At 36.8% G+C, this 16,355-nt stretch overlaps 1 protein-coding gene across 4 annotated transcripts in view; it reads left to right on the forward strand.

Annotated features, from left to right (window-relative positions):
* The window catches only part of TANGO2 (transport and golgi organization 2 homolog (Drosophila)), a 40,136-nt gene that overhangs the window by 13,899 nt on the left and 9,882 nt on the right, over positions 1-16,355 (forward strand). For all 4 annotated transcript variants that reach the window (XR_775277.1, XM_010581677.1, XM_010581679.1 and 1 more), the window contains exons 3-6: positions 1,497-1,585; positions 3,512-3,631; positions 4,619-4,733; positions 14,472-14,542. Coding sequence is in view for 3 of the 4 variants with exons in the window: in XM_010581677.1 (XP_010579979.1) it covers positions 1,497-1,585; positions 3,512-3,631; positions 4,619-4,733; positions 14,472-14,542 (395 nt within the window). In the remaining variant the exon portion in view is untranslated. The remainder of the gene's footprint in view (positions 1-1,496; positions 1,586-3,511; positions 3,632-4,618; positions 4,734-14,471; positions 14,543-16,355) is intronic.

A 16,355-nucleotide genomic window follows, 5' to 3' on the forward strand; every position in this document is an offset into this window, starting at 1 on the left:
AGACTTTTCTTTCTAGTGTTCCAGTACTAACACTGCTAATGAAATGACTGTAGCATACATTCAGTAAGGTATTTGTGTGATCTGTAAGGGAGTACACCAAATAAGTTGCTTTGTTTTAATAACTTCTGCTGGATGAAATGGACAGAGAAATAGTTTTTGCTTTTCAAAGAGGTGAGACTGTTCTAAATTCCTCTGAAGCTGTCTGGCTGTACTGACTCTTTAAATCTTACCTGCTTTACATTCACAGCCTGACTGGCTTGAACTGGTGTTATCATTGAATTTGACTGATCTGCATTGCTGGCATGCCTGGAACTTTTGAGGAAGACCTGTCCTATCTTGTATGTCCCCTGCTTCTTAAATATCATGTTGAACTTGGGTCTTTCAAGTCTGCAGGTGCCATTTATGATAATTATCAAAGTACAGAGCAGAAGGAACCAGGCATAGCTAGCAGAATTTTCTGTCACTGCTGTTTCCTAATAATGTCTGGCATTTTTTAATACCTGTTTGTTTTCTAAAATTATCAAATCTTAAATGGCATGTGAAGAGCTGCAGCATGCTTTTTGTCAGGACAGCACTTGGTCTTGTGGAGTGATGTGTTTAAATAACGGATTTCATCCAGCAGTGTTTTTCAATTGCATATTATTTTCGTAACTTTTTCCTACCTCCTGATTGTGTAGCCTCCAGGGCTTCCTGTAGTTTCTCTGCTGTAAGGGCTGACTCACAGTAACGATTCAATTATTTTGTCCTACTGTTCTGGTAGAATTGAGATTATGCAAGCAACTACACATGCAAAAAAATCCCACAAACAACAAAAAACAGGGGAAAAAGCCCCACCAAAATACCTCTTGATTGTTACAAAACCCCATGCCTTTTCCCTTTACTTCTCTGCATCCTTGAGCATGCTGTCCTTTCTTCAAATGAATTTCAGTGGGGCTGGACCTTTGAGACTATCACAAATTTATCTCTGTTCTGGGTACTTATAGACAAAAGCATGTGACTTGTATCTTTGAACCACATAAACAGAGCTTTAGGTGTTGAAGTTAGATTAAAAAAATAGTGTGACTACATGATCCTAAGTAGTGATTCAGTAAAAACATACTCTCATGCTTCAGATTTTTTTGATAAAGTTACCTATAAATCTGTGGGTTACCTTTAATTTTCTTTAATTAAGCTGTAACTTCAGATGCTGAGGAATCTTAAGATTGCTTATGCGATCTTAATTCAGTCTCTTGCATTGCAAGTATTATTCCTTGAAAATAATAGCTGCCTGATTTACACAACAAGATAGACTTGCTGAATGTCTCAAGACAATGAGAGAGAAGGCTGTTGTCAGATGTCATTTGACCTTTACGCTGAGTGATAAAAGTGAGATGGGAGGATAAAGAATGGTTTCATACTTAAAATGAGATAATGCTGTGGCAAGATTGGATTCTGTTCCTGTCTGTACTGTGAAGTTCCTGTTTGTAAGAGTATCTTTTTGCTCTTGTGTTCTACAGGCTTATTCTAGCAGCTAATAGGGATGAATTTTACCACAGACCATCCAAATCGGCAGATTTTTGGGACAGCAGCAATGAGATCCTTAGTGGTATGTACGTCTTGTTGTTTTGAGTGGGTTTCATACAATTTATAAGGGAATTACAGCCTTGATTTTTTGTTACTGGGGGGGTGGTGGTGCATTTCTCATAAGAAATATGCTTCTTCCCAATAATGCTGGGGAAAACATGTCATAAGTTTGAAAGATGAGTTGTGCTATTATTATCTTATTTGTGTTTTAATATCTTGTGGGCTTTTTCCCAGTTTTGCGTTCTTTAACTGATTTCAGTCCGAGCGGTGCAGTGGAAATATATCAGATTAATTTGTCCATCACAGACGATTACTTTAGTTTTGTCAGATACTGTGAAACACTTCTTAAAATAAGTGGAATTAGTTATTCCACAGACTCATTGTCTGTAATACTGACTTGAAATCATTAAACTCAAGAAAGTGAAAACTTTCTCATTTCTTGTCAGTTAATTTATAGGCTACAGAATACTTTTAGTTGTTGATCCATCAGTTTATTAGCTTTCATGCCTACATTTTTCTAAACTGATAGTACAGTCACTCAGCTGTCTGGTTCTCCTATGTAGGGAATCTATATCTGTAGTCATTTTTAAGTATAATCAATACTTCTGCCTTTTTTCAGAAACAGAAATGACACTCTGGAAGACAAAGCATTGTTTAAATGCAAGATTTTGACTTTGCAAATACTCTTTGTTGATGCTGTGTGTTACTGTCATTGGCAAGGGGGCCTGTGAGGATAAATTACTCCCACTGCACTACAACTCCCTTGCTTCTGAAGTTCTGGCTGACATTTCTGTTTTGTGCCAGACGTGCTGGATGCTGCTGCTCCTGCTATATAGCAATTTAAAACAAACAAACAAAAAGCTATGCTGAAAACTGAAGGGCCCTGAATTTTTATCTTTTATACTCATCAGCTCTGTCCGTATTTGGCATATGAAACTGGCATATTCTCCATCCTGGGGGTGTATCTGTGAAGATCCCATGAATATATGGCTTTGAGTTACTAATGTTCTCTCAAATGAAAGCAATGAGTTTAACCAAAATAAATTAAATTTATTTTTTGTATGACTTAAAAATGAAAAATATTTTGCACTTAGAGCAATTTCAGGAAAACAGTAATTGCTATATGTTAATCACTGGGCATTGGTCAACAAAGCCGTATGTTTTCCTTTGTGGGCCTTTCAGTTAAAGTAGAGCACAGTAGTAAAAGTATTGTGTAAAGACGTGATATGGCTAAATTCAATATTGAAGTTCTGGATACTGAAGAAAGAAAGGAGTTTCTGAATAAGGATCTAAAATTCTTTTGATCTTCTAATGAAAGTTATCTCATGACATAATGATTCAGAATTAAAAGGTTTCTAACAATATACATGTTATATTGAACTAGTTCTTGGTTTTGCATTAAATGCTTGCTGGTTAACATAAGCTTATTACAAATGGGGGGGGTTAGTTTATACTCTCTTTCAAGGGGTTTGGTTGTGGGCTTCACTTTTGTGGGTCTTCCTCCTCAATGTAAATTACTGTTACTAGCGTCCAAGATTTTTATCAGTTACCTAGCTTGCTCTAAATATTTCTGGTTACTTGTGAATTTAAACTTGCAAATAACATTAATCTTCTGAGATATGCTTTTGAGCTAACAAGCATTCTGAGCCTACTTAGTTTTATGTGTATTTTAGCATATAGGCAAAGCTTATAATTTTGCTTCTACATTTAAATTTCTCATTATCTCTCATCTATTATTGCAGTAGCTTGGAAAATATTTGATAGTGCAGAATTGGAGGACAGGTAATTTAAGTGGGTTTACCTCACTTATCCAGAAAGACAGTCTCGTACCTACTGCATTTTATCCAGCCTGATCAAGACTCAGGATTTGCATTAAGAAATTCTGATTTAAGCTTGAGATTTTTTTTTTAAATGAATGTAATAGCCTAACTCTTACTTATTCCATTAGGTCTGGATATGGAGGAAGGAAAAGAAGGCGGGACATGGCTGGGAATCAGTAAGAAAGGCAAGATGGCAGCCCTGACAAACTATATGCAGCCACAGATTGATAAAAATGCAAAAGGAAGAGGTATGAAGGAGTAGAAATGGAGGAAGAAGAAAAGTGGACAAACAAGTTCTGGTGTCCTAGTAAAACAGTGATGATTACAATATTAATTTTTTTTAACGTGACTTTATGGACAAATAAAATGGTTATGTGCTGTAAACGGAACTTGTGAACTGCTGACTTGGACTTTGAGTACCTGTGTGGGGAACTTGACTTGGATAATGATATTCTAATCAAGCAGGCAAAACCAAAACAAGATGTAGTGCCTAGAGCCTGAAGTTACATTCAGACAAGAAATGCAGCACCAACTGTCTTCTCTTGAAAGTAATTCTAATTAACAGAACAACTAGACAAGCATTGTACTAGATTTAGATTACAGTAGACTTTTTCAAGTCCTTGTTCAAATACCTAAGTCAGGGAAACGATGCAGCTTGGATTATGCTGGAGGTTAGCCTGAAAGATTATTGTAGTCCCTTCTGCCCTACACACTGATAAATCAGATGAGTAGATACAATAGGAAAGAAAAGTCTTCTGAAACCTGTGTATTTTTTTTTAAAGTAAAATAGGTCTGTTTGTAACTGTCATGTGGTACTGCGTTGGGAATATATTGCAATGGCAAAACATGTTATACAGAGGAACAAATGAACCATGTCATTTGTATTTCATTTTAGGGTCATATATCGGGGAAATGAAGCAAGACAAAGAGTTTGGCAAGGTGGGAGGAGAGGAAAGGCACATCCAGTATAGAATAGTTAGTAAATATGGATTCTGTAGAAATATTGACCAAGAGCTTTTGACTGAGTTCTTAAGAATAAAAAGTGAAGCTCTTAATGTGAACATGATACAATGCTGTAAGACTTTTAAAGGCTGGTTGGTCGGTTGATTTTGCTGGGTTCTTTTTTCACTCTTATACCCTACTGGTAACAAGAATCCTTTGTATACTGTTTGTTTTACCAAGCCTGTCAGAATAGTGAGCTCACACAAATTACTCTATGTACTTCTCTTTCTTAGGTGCTCTTGTAACAAACTTCTTGACTGCAGATCTGGACAGCTACTCTTACTTGAAGAAAGTTTCAGTAGAAGGACATCTTTACAATGGATTTAATTTATTAGCAGCTGACTTGAAGTAAGTCTACAAAACATCACAGTTCAAATGTCAAAGGGAGATACATAGTAGCACTGATGTACATATACTTCTTGGCACAGAAGCATAACAGTACAGAAGCCTGTCACAAACTAAAGTGAGAGCTCTCATTTTTTTGCTAATTGGCATGTAAGGTCCTAATGGTACTCTAGTCATAATTTCCTTTATTATTTTTTCATCTTTCAGATACTGGAGGGCTATCTTGTATTCTAATCATTGCTTCCCGCAAAACTTCTTGCAACTCTTTCCCTAATAGGTCATACTCAGTCTTTACCTTGAAGGCTGTGTGGCTTGTGTTTTGGAGAAAACAAGACCTTGGCTCTGTAATTTCTCAGAATTTATTTTTTTCTCTGAGAGGTAGCATGTGGTGGCAGCATTAGAACAGCTGAAAGCTTTCAAGCTATTACTCCTGTCAGAGTGGCTGTATCATTAATCTTTGCTGAAACAGCACACAACAAATACATTAACTTCTTCAAGTTTCTGTAGCTGAAGAAAGGACCTTGGATACTTGATTATAATCAATGTGGCTGGCACATGCTTTCCCATGCACATGCATGTGTGCATGCACAAGTACATATGCTGATTTTTCTTTGCATTATGCCTGATTCAGAAGAATGGACATCCAGGGCTAAGTCATCTCCAGGCTATGGATCAATTCTCAGTTAAATGCATACTTCATGACCATAAGCAGGTATAAATTGCCAAGAGCACACTACTGCTTTGGCACACTTTCTGCAGAAGCATTAATCATATTAGACAACCTGATGGTGCGAGGCTTTCTCCCACTCAGCTTTTCTGCATGCTTTTGGGAAACTACATACTCTTAAAGCAGAAGGTCATAGTGTTTACTGTTTTCAGTGAAAATAATTTCTAGCACCCTATTGCTAACTGATCTTGTTTAGATTTTTCACTTTCTGTTTTAGACCACCTTCAGCTGGTACTTCAGACTTGCCTCCCACTCCCTACTCTCCCACTTACCTGCAAGTGTTTTGTCATCTTTTTTTTTTTTAAGAAAGGCCTTTATTTCATATTCTGCCAGGCTATTAGTTTTCATTTTTTAATTTGCTATGATATGATAGTAAAGTGAAATGAAACTCATATAGGTGATTGAAGTCTAAAAGGATGAATACAGAAGACAGACACGTGCCACCCGTGAAGATACCAGGAGTGTGTTTCTGCTTGGTGTGCCCGCTTAGAAATAAGTGTATAGGTTATGTTTCCAGAAGTTTAATCCAGAAGCAGGATAGGCAGTTACAGGGTTTGCTGCTTCTCTGTTATTTTTACCCTCTACTCTACAAAGTTCATTATCCCACCAGAGACTTCCAAAATTTTTCTGTTGCTTAAACTAATTTTTACCATGGTCAGAGGATTTGACTTTTTGTGCTCTCTGCTGCATGTTGCTGCCTGGCTAGCTTTCATAAATTGGAAGGCTGTCTGTAACTGAAAAGATAAGTCTTACTCTGTTTTCAAGAAAAAAAGTAACTTTGTGTGACGTAGCAAGCAGTAAGTTTGAGTTTCTTTGTGCTAATTTAGGTAAATAGAATAGTTGTAGTGGCTACTAGTATAATGATATTAAAGTAGATTTGATTGATGTTACTTGATAAGGCAGTCATTCATGTGTTGGTTTTGTTTGTTTATTCTTCTATGCTAGGCTGATAGGGAATTGTATGCTCAATTGAATAGTCTTTCTGAGTAATGCAGGTCATAATTCCTTGCTGAGCATCAGTCTGAAAGCTGTATGTGTTGATTAACTTCTCCATTTTGATATGTCCTTAGCCTTGGATACTCTGATGAAATGAAATTCTTGGCAAACTAATGATGCAGAGCAATTTCTATAAGACATGTAAACTTGTCATTTTAGGAAATTAGAAGTACTCATGAGAGAAATGTAGTATATAAATGGAAGCTACTTTTATATGTAACTAGAAAATGTTGCTGTAGTTGATGCTATTTTGTTGGGCCATGTTACTGTTAAACATAAAGATTGAAGACTATTCTTAACATGTTCTTCTGCTGTGTAACAAATAGTGATTGGCTCTGTTAGAGTTGTGTGAAATGGGGAGGAAACTCAAATGGAAAGTATAAATGAAGCACTGTTGGGGAGGGGTATATCTGAGCACATCATACTGCTGACTGTAAGCAGCACATTTAGAGACATTTACAGTGTTTGAGTTTTCAGGTACACATTTCAGGAAAAGAAATTTTTATCTTCTCTCTGTATTATTATGATGACACTATGCTAGATGATACAGGTGTCATGATGTGAGAAGGGAGAGCTGGAAACCACCATATGGGTTGTAAAACCTCGTTTATTTCCACAGCTTTGTGTGACTTGTTTTAAACATGCATGGGTTTTGACACTTTTAGTGTATCTATTTGCTCTGTGGCATTTCATGTTGTCAATTTAAACACTATTCTTCTTTTAAATAGGAATATTGTATTGGAAAAAATACTTAGTACTTCAAGTTTTCTAATATTTTCAATTTATCATCTTGCTGTATCTGCTGAGTATGAGTCATGAATACTTACCCCATTATGCGAAATGTACTTTTATGTTGAATGTATGGCATATGGCAAACAGTGTCTATATGGAGTCTTGTGGGGCTGTAAAACTAGCTTCTAAGAAGGCAGTGTTGCTACTCCTCCAATTTTGACTATCAGTAGGTCTGATCAGATCAGAGCAAGGTTATCAGAGGCTGGACTGGTCTCTAAGAAAATAGCCGCTTAAGATTAATAGTAGTTTTCCTTCTTTCTCCCTTTGTGATAGTATCTGAAGTAATAGTGAGCTGCTTTTGCTGATGATCGGGACAGCATTTCTGTGTTGGGGAAACCTGTGTTTATGTCCAACAAATCTAGTTGCTACAGTTGCTCAAACTTTCATGGGTATCTCAGACTTGTGTTAGCGCTGTTGTGGTAGCATCTCACTTGTGTTCCATACTGCCAAGTGGTTAATACAGACTGCCCTGAAGGACAAACTGAAGTGGCAGCTTCTTGTCACTCTCCTAGGAAGTTTAGAGTCTCTGACAGCTTGTCAGTTAGAGCCCGTATTGTTCATGTGCAATAAGATCCCTGTGTAATAGGAGTGAATCGCTTTCTCCATGAGGAATAGATGAATTGTCCCTTACAAAACAAGTCAGCTGTAGGGAGCTGCAGGAAAAAGTCCTTTTGTGTGAGCTTTTCTACTCTCCCCTGTGACAGGCAGTTTTCAGTGCCTCCAGGGGAAATGTAATAAACTATACCATCACCTGCATTAACTAATTTGGTAATGTATTGAAAACGGAGATTATGTACTAGAATGTATTCTTCCCGTTCTGATCTGAAGAGTGAAGTTTGGCTAATAATAGGTTTTATCCTTGATAGATAGGACTGAGTTCCAGTTGAAACTGCAGATCCCCAAAACGGTGGGGTTGGAATGTGTGTGAGGGGAGGGGAATAGATACACAAATATATAAAATAAAATATATGTTTAAAAGTGTTTATATATATATAAAAATATATACTGTGTATATATATGTATTTTAATATGGAAATCTACAGCTTGTTAGTTATGTAGCAACATCATTGAGGTAAAAAAAAGCAAACTGAAGAAAAGATGTTTGGGAGAAGACTTAACTGAACTGTTGATAGTGCAGGGCCTCAAGATTAAAACATCTGCACAGTGTGACCAGGTTTTAGAAACATGGGCTGTCTCATTCAGTATGGTTATCAAGGCAAGGCTAGGTGGGAAGGATTTGATTGCTCTCCAGAGATTAGACTTAGGTGCCTTTCCAATGAAAAGTGAGATAGGGTCAAACTGCTGGTGTGGAAAGAATGTAGATGGGCAAGTTGTCATGATTGCTCTGTAAGCTCAGTTACATCTCTTTTCACGCAATGTCTGTCCTAATACCAGCTTCGGCAGAGTACATCTGTCTTGCTCCTTGTGACTTCCTCATGAAAATAAGGTGTCCAGGTACTTCTCTAATGTGTTCTGTACTACCACCTTTGAAATATTTCTGTGTAGATCCTCAGTCATTTGCAAGTTGAATGAGATGGACAGTCCAATGTCAAGAGAAGGAAAAAAGCTTCTGAAACTTTTTTATTTTATCTCTTCCCTCTGGTGTCAGCTTCTGCCTGACTCAAAAAAATAGGACAACACCAAAGAAATGTTTAGACACTGACAACAAAATCAGAGTAGTGCTTTAAAGCAGACTTTGTATGCTGTGAGTGTCCAGCAGTATTCTTTTCACCATTTTATCTGATGGTAGGTGGCATATGTACAAAAATGTTTGGGCTTTATAGTTGGTGATTTTGTGTTTTCTTGGGTTTTTTTAGCTTCAGAACAGAAAGAGTTTTCTGATTAGCTCGTGAAAATTGAACAAAAGGAAATTAAACTGTGAACTGTACTACTCAGTTGAAACTACTTTTCAGCATTTCAAGCTGCCAATTTCATCTTTTTCCCCTTGACAAAAAATACATGCACATGTTATTCATAAGACAATCCAATGTCCTTGTTGGTAAAATATTGACCCTGTTAGAAGATTAGAACTCAGTGCCCAGGGGAACGATCACTTGGTGATAACCACACCCTCTGGAGCTTTATGGCCTCATTACTTTTTCTCTCTTCTGTCCGTATTTTTTGTTGAACGTGACTTGGAGCCACCTTGAAGTTGAAGCAGGGCAGGGGTGCAGAAGGATATTGCTTATATTTCGTCAGCATTAAGAAGTAATTGTGGCAAACTCTGCATGGCTTTGAAGCACCTATTACTACTGAGATTATGCTGCCTAGAATATTTCCTAGAACATTTATTATTGCTTACAGTTTTTGACAGAATGATGTATCTAAGAGCATAATTTTTATGTAGTTATAGTTTCTTCTCTTTCTGCTGTCATCTATGACTGGGATTTAAAAAAAAAAAAAAGTCTACTGGGTCCTATTGTCATCATTTATAATTATGCCTTTATTACTTCTCCAGTGAAATTGTTATCTATACTTGTAAAGCTGGGAGGGAAGAGAATCTGAGTCCAGGCCAGGATTTTGAGGCTATTGCTGTGATCAAGCTTATAGTGATTTGGTTTTTTGGTTTGTTGTTTTGTTTGGTTTTTTTTTCCCCCTCTTGGCTTCTGCCTGGATGTTCATCAGTACTGAGTATCTCTAAACAGTAGGAAGACAGTAGGCAGAGCCAAATGATAAGAGTAGCTGACTGGCCCAGTGAACTAAATTTTGGAAGTATCCCCATTTCCAAAGTCTTTTGGAAGGTTTTAGTCTTGTTTTGACAGAAGACAGCAGCAGTGTTGCAGTGGAGGTAAGGGTAATAGAAAATGTGCATCTGGGGGAGTGTGGCATGTAAAAACAATACGACACAGATGTCCTGAATTAGTGACCCTGCAGTTTGTATGTATTCCCCATCTTTTTGTTGAGCTTCAGGGGATCTTGTTACTGAATTTGTCAGTCATGAGAATCTCAGAACACATGCTAGATGATAATATTCTTTCCTATAAAAAGCCATTGCTAAAGAAAGTCAGTAGTGCCTCCTTACTCAGCATGCAGTCTCGTTTATGACAGGACTTGTCTTACAGCTGTGTTCAAGGGCTTGCTTGGCCCATTTGTCTACCTTGCCATCTAAAACTCTGTCTTTTGAGAGCTCAGGTGGTAACAGTTGCTCTGATTTTTTTCTCTTCATAGACCTTCTAAAGCAGATACAGGTTTGACAATTTGAAAAGAGAGTATTTAATGCACCAGTAAAATAGTTTGTGTAATTGCTGGTGTCTTAACTGGAAAAAAAAGACTATAATGACCTTAATGATGTTGCTTTATTTGCTTAAATATATTACAAGCATGTTATGTACTATAATTGCCACTGTAGTTTTTTTAATTACTCTAGTGCTAATGTTAAAATAGGCCATTAGCAGACAACTTTTTTTTCCCTGTTTTTTAACTTTGGTTTATTTGTTCTTCCTGTGCTTAGTTGTTGTCTGTATTGTATTAATTCCAGCTGGATTTTATTTATAAATAGTTTGCTCCATGAAACACACCAATTCAGTAACTTTAGGTGACCTAAAATACTTTACTTGCGTGTTGCTTTTTCCATGCCCCTCTTCATGGAAAATGCAGCGTGCCAGTGTACTCTTATAAGTATATGACTTTTTGTATCCTAGCATGTGACTGGGACCAAGAAGTCAGGCTGGTCTATTAATGACAGCTCAGCTCAATGCTCTCCTTTTTTAGCTGCCAAGGAATTCTTTCTAGTATTAGTACCAACCATGTGCCAACTCTAAATGTACTGTTTGGAACCAGGCTTGTAGGAAGGTGTCTAACCCCAGCTGGGTTAGACACGCATCATACAGGTTAACGTTGCTTTATGTGAACCATTAACTACCTGTAAAGAAAATATAAAGAAAGCTGAGAAGAGGAAAAACCTGACATTTCTAAAATGGCCAGTTGGTCCTAACCAAACATTAATAAACAAGGACTTGAGAACTTCAAGTATAACTTCTGTTCAGTTTTCAGCCTGGGTCTAGACTTTATTTATTTAAGGCTTTGCAAGGACCATAACATGCTTTGAGGAAGTTGACTATCATCCTGTTTTTCAGAGGCTTTGGTTTTTGAATAAGTGAACTTGTACACCCAGATCTCCTCATAGAATGTCTGTTGACCCTTTGAACTCCATTCTTTTTTCACTCCTGTAAGGTCCCAGGCATCTCAGATATATAGCTTAGTATTTGCAGCCAAATAAAGTATGGCTAAACTTCTCTGGCTATCTATTTCCTGTCTCCTTGAAGACCAGGCAGAATCCAGGTAAGGGAAGAATGTATGGGAGTTTTATATTTGAAATTTTAGGAAACTTTAATAGTGTCCCATCTAGCTTAAAAGCAAAATATCTTGGTAAATTAACTGAGAGAGCTAGTAATAGGAAAAAGAGTCAGACTTCTCACTGTATATGGCATGACTACAAAAATTGTTTCAGGAAATACACCTTCTGCTCATTTTATCTCATCCAAATATTTCTGCAGACAAGTATACTGGCAAAAAAGTTTGCTGAACCGGCATAATAGGTGAATATTTCATTAGAGGTTTTCTTCCCTCTTCCAGTAATTTATTTCTAATACTTAACATTTTCTTTATTGAATAAGCTTATGTGTCTGGTGAAAACAGCTGTTGTTTTGATTGCTGTGTTTACCTGCTCATGAAAAAACTATACTCTTTTTTATGTGTAACTTTTAATTCAGACCTTGTTTGTACCTGAAGGAGTCTCAAGAAATAGAAGGGAAGTTCAGGCTGTTGCTAATAGAATTTATTTTTCTTCTTCCACCTGTGCTTTGCAGCAGCACTTTCTCATATTCATTGAAGATGCTGTATTTCTCTGCCTTAGTGTGTTTAAAAATAATAATTTAAAAACCCCTTTTGTCTCTGATTAAGAAAGTACAACTGTTATAACAGATTCCATAAATGGGTCACATACACAGTTTAATCTGTGGTAGTGGAACAGAAATTTGCATCTCAAGAAATTAAGGAAGGAAAATTCTGGTTGCATCTTGTGTTTTCCTTCTACTTTGTTTCAGCAGCTCTTGGTATGAACTAGCTAGGTGTTCCCAATGCAATACTCCAAACAGACTAAAGAAACAAATGGCCTTTTCACTAACATAACTTTTTTTTTTCTTCCCTGTTGATGGATAAGAATATTTTTAGTGAATCACAAGTAATACATGCACATGAGAACTCTAGCAGAGACTAGTAAAAATCTTCAGTATATAAGAATTAGGGCCAGAACAGGAACAGAGTGATCAGTATTCAGTGCCCTGCTGAAACTGAAGTATGCTAGTTGTCACGATTCTGATGTGGGCAGTTGTCTGTGGAGAGTTGGGGTGTTCAGTGAGGAGTCTTGAGTTGAGCATAAGGTAAATTTGAACAAGGATTTTAATGTTGAAAAGAAAAACAAGGATAAGGAAAATAACTGTCTTTTAAGCCACTAGAGGAAAGTTCAAAAAATGCCACATTTCTTTTAACAGTAGATAAATTGTAAATTGAATAACTGAGAGCTTATTTAACAACACAAGCAACAATACACAAATACCATCTGCTATAATTACTCTCTTCTAACTATGCTGAAAAACTTGGACATCTTTCTGTAAGGTACTAGGAAAGTCTCATGGGTTTGGGAGGAGGAAGGATAGTGCACAGAGGAGGAATGGCAGTTTTATTTTTGCTTTATGTGGTTTTTATATTCTTCCTCTTGCCTCTTCGGACGTGTATAATAAGTTACTATTTCCCTCTTCATTTGGCTGTTTTGCAAAGGATGCTATAGAATGTCTTTCAGAATGGCCTTTTAAGAAGAATATAAACAGCTAAATCAAGACTGCTTTGCTCATTACTAAGATTTGAGTAGCAGGTGCTAACTTATGCAGAGCAATTTAACTTCCAGTACATCGTTAATGAGATTGCATTCTATATACTGTTATTTGCATCAAGGTACAGATATGTCTTTTTATCCTAGGAAAAAATGAGGAGCTGGAAATGGCTTCTCTACTGTATTATGTTTTATGCTACTCAATCCAAATTCAATCTTAACTGCAAACTTTGTGTGTGTTTGGGTTTTTTTAAATTCAAAAAGTCTTGCCTGCTGTCTAAGGAGCTAGAGCTTGAGGGACAAATTAAAAGCTGAACTACAGTCAGAATGTATTTGTTGGTAACTGCAATAATACTCTCTTCCACTGTGAACAAGGAAATCACTACAAGGAAGTACAGAATTATATGACCTCATGGCTGTGTCCTGGCAAATTTAAAAAACAAAACAAAAAAACAACCACCACCCCAAACAAAAACAAACAAAAAAACCACCACCAAAAGCCACCAACTGGTAGCAGTCTGAGGAATCACTATTTCATGTCAGCTGATGGGATTGAGGGTTGCTGAGAGTGAGCCATGTAATGGCAATCCATCCCCCATCCTCTATTTCCCACAAGACACACAAGGCTTACTGATGACCTTAGTTGTTTGTTTTTCCTTATCACTTGATTTGGTTTTAGTGTTGTCAATATCAGAACAACTACTTAAAAATCTATGCTGTTTGGATATGCTGATATTGCCTTTGCCAAGTGAGAGTTACTTGCAAAGTTGGAAGCTGTCATTGAACATCATATGAGATCCTTCCTGCTAAACTGTGTGCAAGAGAGAACTTATAAACAGTAACTACAACTATCTGAAAACAGCCTGAAAATGCATATCTGTCACTTAAAGGACCCAACTATGCCCTACGACATTGCTGTAAGTGGGCCTAAAAAATTTACTTCTGCCAGATAAAATGTCCCACAGTAGTCAGCCTCTTAGAATGCAGTGGTGGTTCAAAAGAAATGATGGGAAAATGTTACTTGCTGTGATGGACTGTGCTTTTGTTTTGACATGCCCCTTTCCCCCAGGTAACTAAATCTCCAGTTATTCAAAACTGCACAGATTTTTGTCATTAAGCCTGGCTACTTTCATGCAGCAGTGCTGGGTTTTTACTGAATTTTATTACAGTTATGTTTAAAAATTATAATGGTACTATGTGATAGTGGTACAGCTAATACGATATTTTGAGAGGAAGAGAGTAATATAACTCATCAATTAATCTCTGGGCTCTGGTATCATAGTAGTAACAGTGGGAGAAACATCTTGATGTGTTTGAAGATTGCATGAAATTAGAGCATAATCAAATATAGAAGTTGATGGTTTTTCAAGGAGAAATTCTTGTTTATATTTTTCAGTACCACCAAAGGAGATGTAATTTGCTACTATGGAAACAAAGGAGAACCAGAACCTGTTTTCCTAAATCCTGGTAGGTTTTCTTCAGAAAGGTCTGAATATTAACTTTTTGTTATTTTAAAGGAGTCAGAATGTAGCTGTATTGCTTTAGTAATTTAGCTATTTAAGCATTGTCTTCACTAACTTTTTCTTTGCATTCTTTAAAAAAACCAAAAAATATTAAATGTCCTCAAATTCATTTAAGGATTTACTAATAAATTTCAGTGAAGAATCAGTAGTTCATTAAAAGCTTCTATCCATGTCAGTATACCCTCCTGCCCGGCAATTAGTGGGATGGCCCTTGGCTAACTACGGCTGAAGGACAGAAGTCTGTCTTGAGGAATGGAATTTTCAAAAGGTCGTGGATTTGACCCTAACTCTCCTTACCCAGCAGTGTTAAGGGCATAGTGTGACTGTGCCCACCTAGGGACAGAGTTGGCTTTAAAAAAAAAATAAAAATTATCTGTCTTATCAGGTGGATTGATTTAAAATTTTTAAAATCTAGTCCTTTGTTAGCCAACTACACAGAACAATACTCTAGAATTCATCACCAAAAAGCCAATTTAAATGGACAAGGACACATAGAAGCCTCTGAGCAGTGTAGCCGGTTGATAACAGTTAATGACAGTGGCTTATTTTGCCTGCTTAGGTTAATGCTGCCAGTCAGCAAATAGTTACTGTAGCAATTACAGCATAAATCCTTAGAAAACAGCTGTTAGATTTTGTACAGCTACAAGCACAAAACATGTTTTAATACAAACATTAAAAAAAAAAAAAAATCTGGCCACTTGTAATGAGAAACTGAATCACAAATTTAGGTATCTTCAGACTGTAGCAAAGAGTTCTGGTCTCCATGCTTCAACAGTAAATTCCTTTTCTGTGTGTGTGGCTGCCTTTAGGCAGAGACAAGCTTTGGAAATCTTTGTGCTTACTTGTTTGGACCGTGGTGAGAAATATAGGGTACCTCTAAAGAGAAAGCTCCTTCTTGTCATCAAAGGTTGCTTTGCAGTGTTTTTCAAGAGTAAAATCAGAGGCAAACATAAATTATGATTAATATAGCTAAACTGGAAGAGACTAGACTGCAAAAATGATGTTATTTTGTGTTACTATCTTCATAGTTAAGCAAACCAGATGTTAAAAGTAACTGCTGCAAATACGGATTAGAGTGAAACTGTGAAACAAGGTACTGAATATTAGCACAGAACAGTGCTTACGCACAGCCTAGTGTAAGCTGCATGCCTGCTCTAGTCTCCTGTTTAGGAATGGGGCATGTGTTTTATCGCTTACCTGCAGATAAAGATTAGCTGGGGAATCACTTAAATTGTATTAAACTTTGTGAAATCTGTAATGACAGTTGCAAATCAGAATACTCTTTGCACTTAAACTGATTCCACCACCCCTTTGTCCCCCCAGAATTATTTAGTAAGTATGTAGATACTATGCAGCTAGAAGTGGTCCACAGGGACTGGTCTGTAAACAGTTGATTGTTATTACTTTTTCTAAAACTTATCACATAATCTCCTTATTACAGACTTCATTAATTTTATGACATGTAAAGCTTGAAGGGTTAAAGTTGCTTTACAGAAATAAACTCAATGTTATGATTAGGAGCTATTTTGTGCTTAGGTTATGTAATACCCTAATGTTTCTATTAGTGTTGTGTTCTGGAGGAAAAAAAAGGCTTTGATATTTCACCTGATTTCACACCACAGTGTACATTGTGTTAATGACAGTGCTGAAAATCTCAAATTTAGCTAACTTTAGTAAACTTAAAGGGATGATGCTCTGCAGTGGGTGTTTTGGGGTTTTTTTGGTGGTTATGTGGTGGTTTTGTGGGCTTCCCCCCC

This window comes from Haliaeetus leucocephalus, unplaced genomic scaffold, assembly GCF_000737465.1.
Source record: "Haliaeetus leucocephalus isolate CR32 unplaced genomic scaffold, Haliaeetus_leucocephalus-4.0 Scaffold802, whole genome shotgun sequence".
NCBI lineage: Eukaryota > Metazoa > Chordata > Aves > Accipitriformes > Accipitridae > Haliaeetus > Haliaeetus leucocephalus.